Source organism: Scomber scombrus, chromosome 22, assembly GCF_963691925.1.
Source record: "Scomber scombrus chromosome 22, fScoSco1.1, whole genome shotgun sequence".
NCBI lineage: Eukaryota > Metazoa > Chordata > Actinopteri > Scombriformes > Scombridae > Scomber > Scomber scombrus.
This window is the reverse complement of record NC_084991.1, coordinates 18,967,369-18,984,527: the sequence shown is the minus strand read 5'-3', so window position 1 is coordinate 18,984,527 and position 17,159 is coordinate 18,967,369. Positions and strand designations below refer to the sequence as shown.

Here is a 17,159-nt window from a genome sequence, read left to right as displayed (position 1 = left end):
TTGGTCTTTTCTTCTTTACCCTTTTTGATATGCTGCTGTGTCAACACAACAGTAATGAAAAGTGAAAACAAACAAAAATATCTATTTTCTCTTTTTGACCTAAGGGAATGGAGGAATACATTTGAATAATCTTTTCAACTGAGATGACTCATCCAAAGTTATCATGAATATTCACATAAAGTTACTGAGTCATGGTAACACAGGGTTGGAGGCTATAGTAACCTTTTAACCTTTAACCTGAACAACCGCCTCAAGAAAAATACAATCACTAACACTGTTAAAAATGCACTGTTGGGACAGTGGGCTAAACTTTTGCTTTAGTCTTGACCTGTTAAATCATATTACCTGCAAATGTTTCATGTGTGAATAAATAGTAAATTCAGCCTAAGAAAAACATGTACCAGTAAGTAAATTAGTATCAAATGCAAGATCTTCCGAAACACAGATGACTCACTTTGGTAGCCAGAAGTCGTGTCAGGTAGATCTCTGAGACCATCTTGCTGCCGCGGTCGCCCTCCTTCTGGTCTCCGTGCTCGTGGTTCTTAACCAGGTGCCAAACCTTGACGCCGCTCTCCAAGTCAGGAGTGATCATAGGAGTACGGGATCGCAGGCTGTCGGGGCTTCCGGTGTATTTAATCATGTTCTCTGTGAGGAACAAAATGCATTAGTTCATGTAGCACTCATATAACTGATGTAAATATAAAAGGTCAGTCTTTCTTTTCTTATAGTGTCATTTGAAATTCCTTTAGTTTGTAATGTCTTACTAGGATGTATAATGTGAATTTATCTCATTAACATGTAACCCTGTAAAAGCCTGTAAAGCTGTACACTGAAAAAAACTAAAAGAAAGCTAACAAAGCAACATTAACACTGAGGCACTAAAAGCACTAAAATTGAAGTCTGAGGCAAGGAAAGCTTTAACCTGCATGTCACAGCTGCAGAATACTGTTTTTTTTGTCTCGTGGCTACCAGTTTACAGGTCTTGGAGATTAGATATGAAACTTTTAGAAAGTGTGCATGGTTAATTTTTCATGGCTACTTCTCCCAGGGACAAGACATGGCATCGCCGGCTGACACAAAATCGAATAGGTGTCGGACCGGATGAAATATGTATGGCCCACCCAATGGCTGGAGTGGCGTTGACATTTCCAAACACATGGCTCAATGAATGTTTACACAGTGTGAAAAAAATTGATCAGTGGGTGCGGTTTAGAGAGGAGTGAAAAAAAAGAAAGAGTGTTTTTCACAGTGACAGAAATCAATCTCTCCAGAGAGAAAAGCGGGAAGAGTGTATAGCGGGAGAGAGTCTCGGGGGGAAAAAAGAGACAGCTGGAGACATAAGATACAGAGGGTGTGTGTGTATGTGTGTGTGTGTGTGTGTATACCACTCAAATTTGATTACGATCAACTGAAGATGTTTGTCATTCCTATAGGGCACTTCAGTGAGCAATATTTAACGGTAACTGGGGGTGTATTACTTACTTATTACAACTTTTTTCAGGGGCACTGAACAAGTGTAGCACTGATTGTACTGTTTTGAGGTTGTGTAAGTTGATACTTACATAAAGGGAGAAAGGGTAATGAATTCATTTTGTGTTAATTATTTATTCGAGAAGTCAGAAAACTGAGGGTGAACCAGAATCAGGGATACACAGGAGAGACATATCTCTGATTCTATTCTGATCCAGCTTCACACAGTAATGTTTTTTATGGATTTTTTTTCTCCCTGTGATTTTTGATGGAAACATTACATCAAAAGATCAAACACAAAAGGTTTCTCTTTTCATTCTCTGACTCAACATATTACATGGTGTTTGTTATAATGTACTTTTTTCCACAACTTTCTCTCCTGCTCCACCCCCCCCACCCCCCTCTTCAGCAGCTATATTAAATTCAGACTTGTCTCTGTCTTCACTATTTTGGCCATTGTACCCAGGGAGAGTTCAAAGTCACTCTCAAGTACCACACCAGTTGTGAAGTGGATCAGACTGTGTGTGTTTGAAGCCAGTCCCTTAAAAAAAAATTTGTAGGGGGAGATATTTCTGGCATCCTCCCTTCCTTCTCTGTTGCTCCACTCACCTCGTCCTATCTGGTCTAATTTGGAGCCAGGGAGGCGAGGTGAGACCGTATGTAGATGAGGTGATGCTAATAATGTGGCACCACATTTGATGTGTCTGAAGTGTTTGTGGCCAGTGAGCCTGGCTCTTTGATCAGAAACTAACTTGATGGTTTCTCAGGTTCAAGGAGACGCAGAGCAGACGGACAGGCGGAAGAAACACTGACACATGTATGGATGAGAGGACACACTTTGGAGTCTCAAGAGGACAGAACAACAGAGAAAAGAGTCTATTCGGTTCCTTGTTATGTTTTAGAAATCCTTTCAACTCTAAATTGCATGTCGTCTTCCTAGGTCTGTCACTGTTGTCCAGCAGGGTCCTGTAGATCAGGTAGGAACATCCACCACTGCACGCTCAGTTTTTTCTTTTTGCCTTTACTCCAATAATTGTTGGACTAGTGTACTTTTGCATGTGAGGATCATTAGCAGTCAGCTTACATGCATCAATATAAGTGGCTGACTAAAAGCACACCGATGGTATGATCAAGAGTATCTATTGAAATTCATTTGCTTGATAATTTGGTATCTGACAAAAGTAATGATGTCTTTGTTTTCATTCCCTGTAAATATAAAGCATTAAGAGTTTTCGACTGTGTTGTGAGTCTTTTCAAAGATATGCATATATGTTCTACCAGTGTGCACAGACTTCAATCTATGTAGCCTCTGACACAGATACAGCTGACATTTGATTTACAGAAACAAGTACACTTACCATATTTACTTGCAGAAGTTCGAGACACTGTGGAGTTGTTCACTGAATTGTAGGCTGTAACTTGCTTGGGAACCAAGGCCATTACTGCATTATCAGTCACCTGCATAACACAAAGACACACACATATATCATGTTAATAACTATTCACGGCGATTCAACCAAAAGCTTTTGGCAGAGTTTTTAATTTTCATTTGAGCAGAACTAAAACACGACCAATCAGACACCCCATAAATCATTGTGTTAGTGTCACTTTCTATATTTCCCTCCAACTACCCTGGTTTCATGTGGAAAAACAGAGAGAATATCTTATTACCCATATGTACTCCGCTCAGCCCACACATACATATGATGACTGACAGGGGGAGGGGGAGTTTAGCAGAGCATCACACAGGCCTGTGTGAGGTGGGATGTCCCACAGTCTCTTTTCAATAATACCCTTCCTCTAGGGCCTCGGTGGTGTGTGTGTGTGTGTATGAAGGTGTGAAGAATCAAGCAGTGTGTGAGACTATGTTGGTCTATGTGTAAATAAGTGTAAATGAATGAATAAGTCAATCCTGCCCGCTTTCCCCAGTCAGCCAAATGGGATTCAATTAACACAACTGGGATGAAGTCTGTTCCTGCCACCGCCCCCCTCCCCACTACAAGCACACACACCCACACACCCACCCACACACACACACACACACACACACACACACACACACACACACACACACACACACACACACACACACACACACACACACACACACACTGTTCTGCATAATCTGACTGCCCATGCTGCAGGGTAAGGCAGGGTTAATTGAAGTGATCTCTATCATAGTGTGGGTGGATAGGACAGGGAATAAGGACTAAGGGCCTTTTGTGCATATACGTGTGTGTATGTATGTGTGTGCGTGTGTCTGTAAGAGCCTGGGCCTTATTAAGATTGTATCATTATTTCACCCAGTCACTCAATCTGCTTCTTATGCATAATATGTTTATATCATTGTAAACAGGAGACCCGCAGGGCAGAATTTGTTATTCCTTTGTGGCGAGTCCCCAATCCTCCAACACCCTTAAGCATGCTCCCTGATCACTGCTCTTATATGTTGAATGGATATAAAACGAGCAAAGCACAATGGAGCATAATGAAATGAGAAAGGAGGAGTGGCATTTGGGGAAATAACATTTGGAGGAGAGGATAAAGATAGACAGCGGAGCACAGTTTCCTGAAAGTACGGGGGAGGAGAGAATTGTCTGTCATTTTGGGACAGAAAGATCTGATATGGGAAATGCCATAATTCTGCTTGTAGCCACTACGTGATATTTTATGAACAAGAAATAAAACTTTTCACTCATTTTGTGATGCAAACTGTCACATTGTGACTGAAGGCAGAGTGAGTGGGTGAGTTAGGCTAGTGGCTGATTTAAAAAAGGAAAGCACACGACTCTATTCAGTGTGTCTGGTGGGTCATATTAGCCTCTAGTGAGACAACAACAACGAGTATAGAACATATCTGGAGGACATCCCAAGATCAAATATATAGTAGTGGCACATCTGGTTTGACAGGGTTGGCATCAATCAGTAGTTGGTTATTGAAGCATACCAACCCTTTTAAACTGAAGCCAAAACATTTCAGTGAAATAAAGTGGAATAAAACAACAACAGAATTGTAGGTCCCCTTGACTGAAACCTGAATCTGTCAGTGACATCCCCTTTCTTTTAGAAGATAGTGACTAGATAGTAGTAGAGTGTTTTTTTTACCCTCTCTTTTCAGTCTGTCAAGGATAAGGCGCCCTTATTCCCCGGCCTGAAAAAAATGAATTAACTTCTGTCTTCATTATCTTATCTTCGATTGGAATCAGCTCTCTAATCCATTCCACCAGCGCTTCGTGCTCCAAGCCTGTTGACACTTGCTGCCACTGACATTTAATTTAGGCAGCATGCAAACTGCACTTGGAGGGGACAGTGGCTGCTTGCATAGCTGCTTGAATTATTACCACCATGTTGACAAAGCTGGCCCTTTTTTTCCCCAACCAGACTCATTCCGGGCAGCTTAAAGGACAGTCACTACTTATGATATACAGAAAACATGCCAATATGTGTTTGTCTGTTACTGTGCATATGAGCAGCTGTGTGATTAATGGGTGAGGTGTCCTTGACTGTTATTTGTTTTCATGTGACTGCCTATTAATAAGCCTGTATGATTAGAATTGTCTATATAATATATGTATCTTAACACTGAAGTGTCTTATTCTGTGCAGGTACATGAAATCTATGCCACCTCTAATCCATATCAAAAAGAAGATGACACTTGGCTGGCACATCAGATTTTATCCCAAGCCCTATCCCCTCTCCACACATGATGGATTACTTCCAAGTCTCACTCTGTTGATGGTCACTTCTCTTCCTTGCCCTGCCTCATTCCCCTTCACCTAACAGAGGAGATGGTGGGTGTGTTTGTGTGTGTGTGTGTGTGTGTGTGTGTGTGTGTGTGTGTGTATGTGTGCGTGGCTCCCTGTAAGTAGAGGACTTCCAGCACTAAATGGTAGTTGAACTGAATTGTCCATTAGACAGTTTTGAAGCTTAGTGCAGATCATGAGATCATTCAGCCTTAGAGGGAAAAGTGGAGAGTGTGAGTTGAGAGGTCAGCAAAGATAGATGTGATTAAGAATAAAGAAAAATATATCAATAAGTAAAATACAGAAAAAAAAGGTCATTCCTTTTTGTTGGTTATTTCTCTACATGTCACCATTTTTTCCTTAATGTTGTGGGGACGTGTTTCAGCATTGTGTTTGTGTACCTTTGCCGTGTCAAAATGATGAAACATGATGAAAAGAACATTACCTTTCACTTCAGAAAGACGTAAATCTCTTCAAATAAAAGATGCAGGCTATCTATTACAAGCTCCAAACAGATGATACTAAGGATCTGCTGATAGCAACCTCTTTCCTTTGATTCAAAACTTTATCAAGCTTTTGAAATTCTTTAAAATGCAATATTTTTTGAAATTTTACTAAAATCTCCAAGTTTAAAAGAGCATTGCCAATTTAATTCAAAGGATTAAAAAAAAAAAACTACTTTGTACACAGAAACAAACACGGAGCCCAAGAAAACATGCTTTGATTTTGAGTTTTACTATATTGAGGCTGCTATTTGTTACTGGTTTTAAGCAATTAAGCAATGGTTTTGGGCAATATAATGAGTTTAATGCAGTAATGGGTATACCTGATAATGGGCCAGCATGTTGAGTCTTTTCCAGTCAGTTTCGATCTTAGTTGTGACGTCCTCATCCTGCAGGATCATGCGCTGTCCTCGGCCCTGCCGCCATTCTGTCATTGAAACGACAACAAAAATCGAAATGATCAGAATATTTACATTCATGTTCACGCAGGTCACTCCTTCTCTCTCCTTCTTTCAAGATATGTTAACATCCTGTGCATGACTTTCCATCATATTTAGTGTACTAACATGCCTTTGGGAGGAAGGTGGTTATCCCAATGTTGGATTTCCACTTTTAAGAGACTTCCAATTTCTCCCCAGGGATTTAAAAAGATAAGTTTGTAACCTTGGTTTGTAATTCTTAGATGAAAACATAAATCACATCGCCACCAGAAAAAGCACAAAAAAAGAGAAAAGAAAAAACCCCAAAAAACACACACACACATACAAGAAAGTGCCACTTTTTCTAATCAATCTGCTAGAAAAATAGTTGTCACTATCTCCATCTTCATCCATTGAAGGTTTTTCTTTGATTGCTACAGAACAATCATTTTACATTGTCGTGAAAAGACTGAATAGAATCAAAAAGAGGAGAAAAACAACTCGAAATCAAATACCTTAGAGTAGGACTAGAGAAGAAACTCAAAGAGATGTAGAACCAAAAGAAAAATTGGCACACGTGAAAGGGAATAACAAGAAGAAAGTTAAATTAATCACCCACTCTACTCTTTTTAGAATGAAGCTCTCCCTCTTTGCTCCTTTCCATCTTTTTTGCTAGTGCGATCAATGGGTGTGATTACAGCTGTATGCCCATGAGCTTGTGCACTTCCTTCTCCATCTGCACACTGGTCCTTATGTTCTGCTCTCTCAAGGCACTATTTGGTCCCTGCTCCCCTTTTGTCAAACCCCATCCACTGCTTAAAGCCCCCTGCCAAGCTGGTCTTATTGTTATCGCTGCGAGCTTTGGTAGAAGCCGACGAGACTCCGATCCACTCTAAAACTAAATAAAAAACCGAAAAGAGCTGTAAATATAAGGCCATAGCTTCCTCAAAGATTGTGGATCGCTGCATTTCCATTCTTTTCATCAAATAACGTCCAGCGACCGTGACATTGTTTTCATTTAAATAACAGGACGGCATTTACATGACTTAACAACCAGATTACATCTACACCACATCACACCACGTCAGGTTTGCCACATCTGCACAACCTCAGCACAAAATCAAACAAAAGCTTTGATAGAAACACAATCACAATACCCCAGCAGCATTATCATATGTGACAAAGGAAAGCCATCTTGAAAACAAACAAGCAGATGATTCCTCTATTCTTTTTGCAGACATCATGGGCTTTATGAATACATTATTGTGTCTGTGCTCCTTGCTGAGCTCCCCACTTGTGTCGGCCACTGTCATCTCCTATTCTGATCACAAACAGGAAAACAAAGAGGCAATCACTGTGGTGTATGATGAGGCCTGTCTTTGGAGGATCGACCAGAATTGTGTTAGCAACTGAAAAATCTGCCGGAAATAAAGATTCTCCTCTTGTTTTTGTCTATACAGTACATCTTCCCATAAAGATGCAAATGAGCGCCTGTCTCCAGTCAAGGCTCAGTAAACAAATGAAGCGATGAGGGGGAGAAAAAAAGGCAGAGAGGAATAAATAAAAGAATAAACTTGGTGTGAAACATAGAGGAAACTGAAATCACTCCGATTCCCAAATCCAGTGGTCCCTGCCCAGGAGGAGGAGAACTGTGTGTGTGTGTGTGTGTGTGCGCGTGTGTGTGTGTGCGTGTGTGTGTAAACCTGCATTATGGACTCACTCACAACCAAGGAGATAAGGGCTTTGGGGAATGTATGGAAGTTGTTGGTGAAGAGAAAGGCTGAAGGTGACTGTTGTACTCCGCAGAGATGCATGACACACATTTGCAGCTGGCAACACACACACAATGATCTAAAACATACTCACTAAGCCTAGCTTCTTTGTTCTCGGGCACTATCTTCTGTGAGACCCTGCAGGGGACTGTGGACTGCAGCCAAGGGGAATTAAAAACAATACCTTGGATAACAACACTCCAATCTGTCTCAGGACAGGCCTGCCACAATACTATTATCCTTATCATGCACTGCAATCAGTCTGTGTGTATGTGTTTGTGTGTTTGTGTGTGTGTGTGTGTGTATCAGAGATCATGAGAGTCACTAACAATACCTGTATTCAGCTGAAAGTGTAGTAAAATAGCTCAATCAAACGGAGGAACTTTTTTAAACAACATGAATAGCACAAGACCAAGAAATGCTAATTACTGCAACAAGACATAAAAATACAAAATATTTTGTTCCACACACAGCTTGCATTTACTCATTCTTTCTCTCTCTTACTCATACAATCACACACATACAGTGTGACTGGCCAGCTAACACAACAATGTCCAATTCCATTTCATAATAAATCGATAATAGAAAGACACATCCTTCCCAGGGGAGGCCATAAAACAATTTTATCCAGGAGTGTCGTCAAATGGCTAAACCAATCTCTTTATTTAGCTCACACAGGCAGATTCCCTATGGTATGCACTCAGCTCATCTTAGATCTTGGGTTGGTTATAAATATGCTATTACGAATACACAACAGGGGCTTAGAAAATCCATCTGGCAAAATTAAACCATAAAAAGCATAGTGTACACTGTAGAGACAGCCCGCAGGTATTGGCAGATAAACAATCAGGGATAACATTGTTATGCTCACATGGATGAATGTGTACAGATATTATGCACATTCACAAGGTTTACCAATACCCTTGAATTGTTTATTAATTTGCAAATATATTTGAACTGACTTCAAATAATATGGAACTCTGGGAAAATAAGTACATAATGTAGCAGGGTCATTAATGGCATCAGGGGCATGTATTCATATAGAAAGTCGCTCCTTCAAATCCTATCCTACTCTGACAAAAAGTCACGAAGACAGACAGAAAGAACTCTAGGAAAAGGATTTTGTAGGGAAGAGATCACTGAGCATCTCGATTGATTAGCTGATCAATCATCTGACTCAGACGCCAGTCGACAAGAGAGTCAATCAATGGGACGTTTGGGGAGAGAAGAGACCAATCTTAGACATCTGAGCCAACAGAGCCAGGAAGTCAAATCTCCTGAGGATGAACAGAGAGCTACCTCTCTATATCTACTGTAAGAGGACTTGTACTTTTTAAGAGGACTGGTTGGGGTGGGGAAGCCTTTGTGAAAAATCAATGGGTGTCTTAAGTTCAGCCTGCTTTTCAAACACTGCATGGTCATAAATGTAACTACAGGGATGTGAGTGAGTAGGATTAATTATAACCCTGAAATGTACCAATTATAAATAAATATCCCATTATCAACAAACAACTCCACGAAGGACAAAACTCTGTGACAGAAAAGCCATAAAGTGACTGCTGTAATTAACAGGATTGTCATTGGTTGGATTTGTTTTCATCAGAAGACTTTTGCTCGATTTTTTCACATGATTTGTTTTCATATTTCAGAAAATGTTTATCCTACTGATGAGCAAGACAAAGATTCGTACCCAGGTCCATGTCAGAGGCTTTTAGGCGGTGTGAGTGTGGGACATTCTTGTAGATAGCATCCAGGATCTTCTCCTTCACCTGACTGATGGTGTCACAGTTCAGGACCTTCACCTGAATCTCTGGGCTCTTCTCATTTTCTGGATGGATGCAGTTCACCACCTGTAAGCAAAAACACAAACAGAACTGCCACTGTGAGGCGGGACGTGCTATTGACTTTTGTTATTAACAACGGATTATTTCTGGTTATCCATCGCTAAGATTTCTGGCAATATGTTCAACTGCAACAAATAAGAGTTACATCATTTGAGAAACAATCATGTTCCAGGTTCATTTAGTGCAAATGATGAAAAATGTGCTATATCTAACACGTTTCAGCTTTGCATGTATTTTGTTAATAATGCTGATTGCACTGTGGATTGGTACTCAATGGAACAGTAATAATTTTATGTTCGCCAAAGGGTCTGTGAGAGAATTGCAGCAGAAAAAAAGATCATTCACCAGGGAAACTGCTCTTTCCCCTCAGAGCTTGAAGGGAGACAGTAATGTGCTACCTGAATTGATGAGCAGTAAACCAGCTAATTATAATATTATTGTAATATTCATCAGTACTTTCAGTCCTTGCCTTCAGGTGTTGGTGGAAATATCCAAAGATACAAATATATATTAGAAATGTGAGAGTAAATGTGCATTTTCGCTGCACTTGCCCTTGCAAATATGTACTTTAACTCCACACATAAAATTAAAGCTCTACGTTAAATATTTGTTTGAGATGAGCTGAGTTTAGGTGGTTCATATGCAACATTACACACCCAGAAAGTAAAGCACAAACAGATTAAACATTACAGAAGAAAGTGGTTGAGACTAAAGTGTATTCCCTTCTGAAACACAGTGGAGAGGATAACAACATGCAGACTTAGTGGAGTCTGAACTTCCAGAAGGAGAGTGTGTGTGTTTGTATAGACACATACATGCATGCGTAACCTCTTTCTTTCCTTCTCGTCTCGAAGCCCTGCTCCTTTATTTGACAGCTCCAGTCTCAACAGGAAGTGAGGTCACCGCTCCTGTGCCCCTTACATGTCAGGCGTGACAATGACAACTTTATCTCGCCGTGCTCATCTCATGACCGACAACCCATAACCACCCCTTTTTTCTCTCCTCTTGTCCCTGAAAGCATATTAAGTGTCCCCTTTTAGCCTTTGCACCTCTGGGCAGATGAACCTCATACCAGCGTCTTGTAGTCAATCTGTTGTCTGATGAGCTTGTCTTCACTGAGCGAGTAGCGTGCCTCTCCTGTGATGGAGTCAATGGGGCCTTTCTCCATCTGCTGCTTGATGGCACAGAAAAGGGAGAAGAGAGGTTCCCCTGCACACTCCTGCAAAGAGAGAGACATAGACAAAGTTTGGAGGGAGAAAAAAAGAAAACATTAAAGCCTAAGTTTAGCTAGTTCTAGTTTAACAATATCTGAGCAAAACTTATGAACTCCATTGTTCCCTTAAATGAAACAAAATTGTACCAGCTATATTAAAGTATAAGCTTTGCTGAGGTGAAGTTGGAGTTTTAGAAAGGTCTGATGGATAAACAACAAAAAATGCCATAAAAGACAGACTCTTGAAGCCTCCCCGTCTTCCCTCCCAAAAAACACTGCTGTTTATCAAACAGAAGAGATCGGCCATTTGTTATCGTTGTTATTCTCCTCCTAGCTGCAGTGAAGGGATGAGCAGAGAGATGGAGGAGACAAACATGATGATGATGACATTTTTTTCTCAATGGTGGAGAGGAGTTTACCTTTTAGTGAACACTGGTGTCACCTTAAGTAAAAAGGATTTTTGTTCAATGGCACATCAACATGGGAGCAAGAGGAGGACAACTAATCCTCTAACAGTTGATGATTGTTAGAGCTAATTACATGAAGATCACTGTTTTTTTTAAATCAATACAACCAGTTAAAAAAAGCCTTTTGAATATTATGAAAACAATATTCTCAGTAGGAAGACCCAAATAATGTATAGTTTAAAGTCCATGTAGTATAGTTAGATTCATTCATTCAAAGTCTACATTACTGCCATGAAGAATTGTAATTCAATCATGGAAGCTAAACTGAAATTACAGAGGTTTGGAGCTAGAGAATTTCGAAGTTTAAAATTTTAAAGCGCAATAACCTTGCCCTTGGTTATATGTCTGACCTCTTAGTTTCTACCTCGACTTCTCAACCACTTCAATCCTCAAATTTCTGCCTTTTATCTATCCCCCGCACTAACTGCAAAACAAAGGGTGACCGCGCATTTGCCTCAACTCTGTGAAATCATCTTCCACATTCTATTAGATCTGCCAAATCTTTGAACCGTTTTAAAAAGCACCCAAAAAACCATTTATATCACAAAACCTCCCTTCCTGTTCTCATGTGTTGTTTTATTTCAGTGTTTGAAAAAGTGCTACATAAATAACGCTTTACTGACTTAACATGTTGAGGAGAGTTTAAAAAATATGAAGAAGTTACCTTAAGAAACTTGTAGAGGAGAAACGTAAACCAGTTGGTCAGCATTTTCTCTGCAACAGACTCAGTCCTGCAAACAGACAGACACAAAGCACATAATGAACATATGATCCCCCACACTCTTATTACCGTCATAAATATTCAACATGATCATCAAATATTCTGGTTAAAAATGATGACCACTGCTAATGAATAGGCTTTCGTTACACAAACATAATTGCAATGACATGAATTGAGAGAGCCTTTGCACATGCTATATGGTGGCCTTTCAGACAATCTTTCGGCTGGCTTTTATGCTCAGGCACGCCAAGGGCAGCTCGTCTACAACGGCGGGGATTTTAATATGAGGCAAAGCAATTAAAAGCCTTTATTTGATCCCAGTGGATTGATGTCGTTAGGGGCTGGAACGGCTCTGTAATAACACTGGCCTCATTATCAAGCGCTCCCTTGCCTATTCATTGGACTAACACTCGATCCGTGCACAATAGAAAGTGAATGAATACATCTCCCTCTCTTTCTCCGCCTGGCATCCATGCTCCACTGGTGTGGCAAAATGGTGTGTGTCTGTGTTTGTGTGTGCGTCTGTGTGTATGTGTTGACCCGGGCCGACAGTGTGTGAGTGATCCCGTGTGAATGACTAATATGCATACATAATAACAGCGGTGGTGGCGAGGGGAGAAAGAGCAGAGGCGAGGATCGGATATCCTTTGACACCAACTTTCGTGGTCAGCAGCAGGGGTGTGTGGGTAATCTGTCAAGAACACCTCAGATACATACACACACACCCGCATAGCCCTCCTTGTGCTTTCAATGAGAAACAAGCATAGGCATCAATATTTCAGGATTAGTGTCCATTGTGTCCATTTGTGTGTGTGTAGGTTTTGTCCGAGTGTTTCGGCTGCCACCTGCAGCCCTCCCACCCCTTGCCATTCTGACATCCTCTTGGAGGGACTCCACACTAAGGCTTGAAGGGGGGCATGATGTCCGCTGTGCCAGTGGGCTGGCCTGGCACCCCCCGCCAAGGCTGGCACAACACCTGGGGGGGATTAACTTCCTGCCTCTCACTGTGCCCGCACTTTTATTTTGCCGCCTCTCCCGCCTTTGCTCCATCCACAGATCCAAAGGTCAACAAGGTCAGCTTTGATCTTTTCTTTCATGTGTCCTTGCTGTCTTCCTCCCTCCCTCTGGCTGTCCAATTCTGGATCCTGTAATCATACACACTTCCAAATCCTCTCCATTTCCACAAATGTAGCCCATCTATCAAAGGGATGAAAGGAGCATGGAGAAAGGAGGAGGTGCGCAGCAAAGGAAGTAGGGAGGGAGCAGTGAAAAAGGAAAATGAACAAAAGATTGAGAAGAAATAATTTGGCTAAGCCTGCCCTTCCCTTTTCTTCTCCCTCAACTTCCTTTTCCTTATACACTTCCAATAGATATTTTGTTTTTGTGTGAGTCTGTGTGAGTGGACAAGCGTGCGGCTGTTTTAAGGCTAGCGTGCAAAAAGCACAAATTAATCCCACTGCGTATGTATTCAGAAATGACTGTGTGTGCTGACTGGTGTTTATTGTGTGTGTCTCTGTGCATGCTTCTGGCAGTGAGAGCCAGCCCTGCAGTAATAAGAAGTCTTGGCACGGCCCCACCAGTTTGCTTGTGCTCATTCTCAATCATAGCACAGTCTACTGGGAACAAGGATAAAAATGGCACTGTGACGGAGCTGCTTTAAGATCTAACGTTAGTGCTTGGTATTACAACTTCCAAACAATCTTCTCCAAACCTCTCCTTGGCTGCTATTCAAAACACAGCACAACCTATGTTTGGGTTAATGCAATGAAATGTGCCGTGGCGTGTTGGCATGGTCAAGCTTGCCTACTTGGCAGCTGGTCAGAGGGGCAGTGGGCATTGAGAATGATCTAGAGCAGAGAGGACCTGGCAGTGCTCAGTTCCCGGTGATTACAGTGGTAGGGTGGATGGAAATCTGTGCTTCATCACACACATTTAAAATAGTAGCTGGCCATAGCTGCCCTAACATGTATTTCTATGGGAAACGGGCACTTCGCTAAGCGGGAAAACTATTACTTCATAGGAAGCGGTGCATCTTTAATGGTAACCTCACCCACTAGAAGATACACACATAATATCCAACAAATATAGCCATAAAAACATTTTAAGTAATCCTGCACTTCATGAGGTCTCACAGACCGATCCTTTTTACATTAGACAATGTTCACAAACATAAACAGAGCGAATGATTTAATCTCAAGATTCCTTCCATGCACGAGAGAGCAATGGCGGCTGTGTTAAACAAACATATAACTGCATCTGAGGCTCTTGCCTGGTTTCAGTCACATTTTAAAACAGCTCAGCTTGAAGTCAGAAATCATTCCCATTTCCCACTCAGGCTCTGGGTGAGGAAGATTGGTCATCATATGTGTCAAACAGTCTCAAAGCAATGGCTAGCTGTTGACACAGACTTGTTGCTGCACATATGCACATATAGGAAAAATCATTCTAGCTCTCGCTTCACTCACACAAACAAACACAAATCTTCTTTCAACAAAGATTATACTTACAGTTACAACAGAAGCTTTAGACCTGTGTGATAACTGTGTATCGTTGCGCAAGTCAAAGTGAGGTTGTGATCAACACGAGAACATATTGGGCTTTCATCTTTTGACCAAAATCAAAACTGTGATTTGACACATCAACTGCAGCCAAACTTAATTTAAAGTTATGAAAAGGCTATTTACTCTGCATGATGGGAAGAGGGATGGTGGTGTGTGGAGCTGAGTGAGAGATTGAGGGATGGAGGAAAAAGTGGAGTTAAAAGAGGAGAATGCAGCAAGGAAAGCGACAGATGGTTGTGGAAGGTTCTCGTTAGTTAGCTTGCCTGGTGGTTGTGCTTCAGCACAGGTTGAGATGGGACAGATGGAAGGATGTGTGTTTGTGTGTGGCGAGAGAGGAGACACACTACACACACACACTACACACACACACGTACAGACATTTCTTGGAAGAGGAGTCAGTGGGTAGCCGTGCTCAGATGCTGTGCCAGAGACACCCTGCTCACGCACTTTAAGCATTGATTTAGCAATCAAGAAAACAGGGGAGGGGGACGGGGAGGGAGGGAGGGAGGAAAAGCTGGGAATATAGATTGAGAGAGCGAGAAGAGAGGAAGAGAGAGATAAAGATAGTGACGGTGTGACACGCGTGGCACAAGCATCAGAACTAAAGACAAATAGAGGAGAGAGCAATGAAGAGTGACCAAAGAGAAGCAGGTAGTGAGAGAGAGAGAGAGAGAGTAACACTGAGAGAAAACAGGGTGAAAGAAAGAAAGAGAGACAGAAAGAGAGAAGAGACAGAACAAATTACAGAGAGAGAAGAAGGAAGGAGGGAGGGAGGGGTGCTATCTTTCCTAGACCAGATTAAGCTTCATCTTCACAGCCTTGTGCCTGTGTATCTGGGCTATTTTCAGCTGCTATCCAAGGACACGCCAGTCAGCCCACACCATGGGGTGGCGTAGCTTGCTCACACTGCCTCATCACATCTGAAATGCATGCTGGGATGTTGAAGGACTAATAAGCGCATCCGTGGAAGGAGAATGAGATGAATACAATCTGATCAGTGCCCATCACAATCTGTGTATGACAAATGGGCAATCAAACTGGGCGTGCATTCGTTGTAAACATGTGCTCTCCCCTCCAGTGCTGGCTGAATGCGATGGCGTTCTCCCTTGATGACCAGGAAGATGGAGACGAAAAGGAGGAATTTTCTAAACAAACAGCTTTGGACTGTGCTTTAAGAATAGTTTTACAGCACTTTTTAAAACAACTATTTCATCCTGACGTGACACGATCATCTTTGTATCGCACATATGAAGCTCTAGAATCATGTAAGCTATATGTGATCAAAGAGCTGATTTCACTCTCTTCCTCAATGCCCCAGTAGTCAGCATTCTTCTTAGGTGACACGGCTTAAAGTGTCTCCATTGTCCTTGACTACCTCTCCCTGTCTGTGCTGTATGCGCCATCTCTTATGTTGTATCTACTGCCAGGATCAGCGGTTACTCCATTGTTTAGTGGCTGCACCAAGCTCGGTGAGCTCTGGTTGCAATTAATCATGCCTCCGGCCCAGACAACATTAATCTCCCTCTGCATCACCAACTACAGTCTAAACAGTCTTTCATGAGGTGAATATGCCCACTGTCTCCTGGACTGTATGATGAACAGCATTCATTTCAGTCCTCTCTACATGATATATGCTTCCTGTATTATGTGTACGTCTGTGCTTGCCGAGAGGGTTTTTAGCCGTAGGGAATTTTAATTGAAATAATATGGACAAATTAATTTGTGTCATGCTTGTCATATCCTCTGGGGGTGTCAAGTCTTGACTGACGACCCTCAAGCATAACAGCATACAATACCGTGTGCACATATGTATAAACATTCATGCACACATTACACAAAACAGCTGTGACAAAGCTGGTTTACTCAAGTAACCATCACATTCACCAAACAGCACAGACAGTTTGCATAGTCACATACAGTGCTGCGTTCAAGTGCATGCCACTAAGGCAATGAGTACAAATCCAAAGGAGGATTGCGATTGTACCAGAGTGAGAGCTTTTGTCACTTTCTCCATTTTTTCATAAATGAGTATTTTTTTCCCCCCTCTTGAGCTATTTGAAATTGGATTCCCTGCTAATTAATCATAATTATTGTGCTAATGATGTGCATGGCAAAGAACTCTGGTGTGTCTGAAACAGAGCAGGCAATTCAAGGTCATGGGAGTTAATCCAAACGTGTCACAGATAGGGAAGACCAAGTAGCATATTCAGTCCTTGAAGAAGGGTTGACATAACTAGTACAAATCTTTATTCTTATCCCTCACCAAGGGCGATACAACCGTCCGTTTCGAGAAGATGAATGTGTGTGGCAGTTGTTTAATATTTAGCATGGGGCCTTGGACTTTCCATCAAAGGGAAAAAAGAAGTAGAGAAGTCAGGTTGGACAGCTCCTTCTTGTTAATAAAGCAAGGCAACTACATAGAAAATGGTCACTACCAACTGTGTAA

The 17,159-nt window shown here is 41.6% G+C and overlaps 1 protein-coding gene across 1 annotated transcript in view; it reads right to left on the bottom strand.

Moving 5' to 3' along the window:
• Nucleotides 1-17,159, bottom strand: part of plxna4 (plexin A4) — a 197,816-nt gene that overhangs the window by 11,155 nt on the left and 169,502 nt on the right. The window contains 6 exon segments of the mRNA XM_062443560.1: nt 455-645; nt 2,829-2,928; nt 6,040-6,143; nt 9,598-9,757; nt 10,824-10,970; nt 12,096-12,162. Coding sequence (XP_062299544.1) covers nt 455-645; nt 2,829-2,928; nt 6,040-6,143; nt 9,598-9,757; nt 10,824-10,970; nt 12,096-12,162 — 769 coding nt within the window.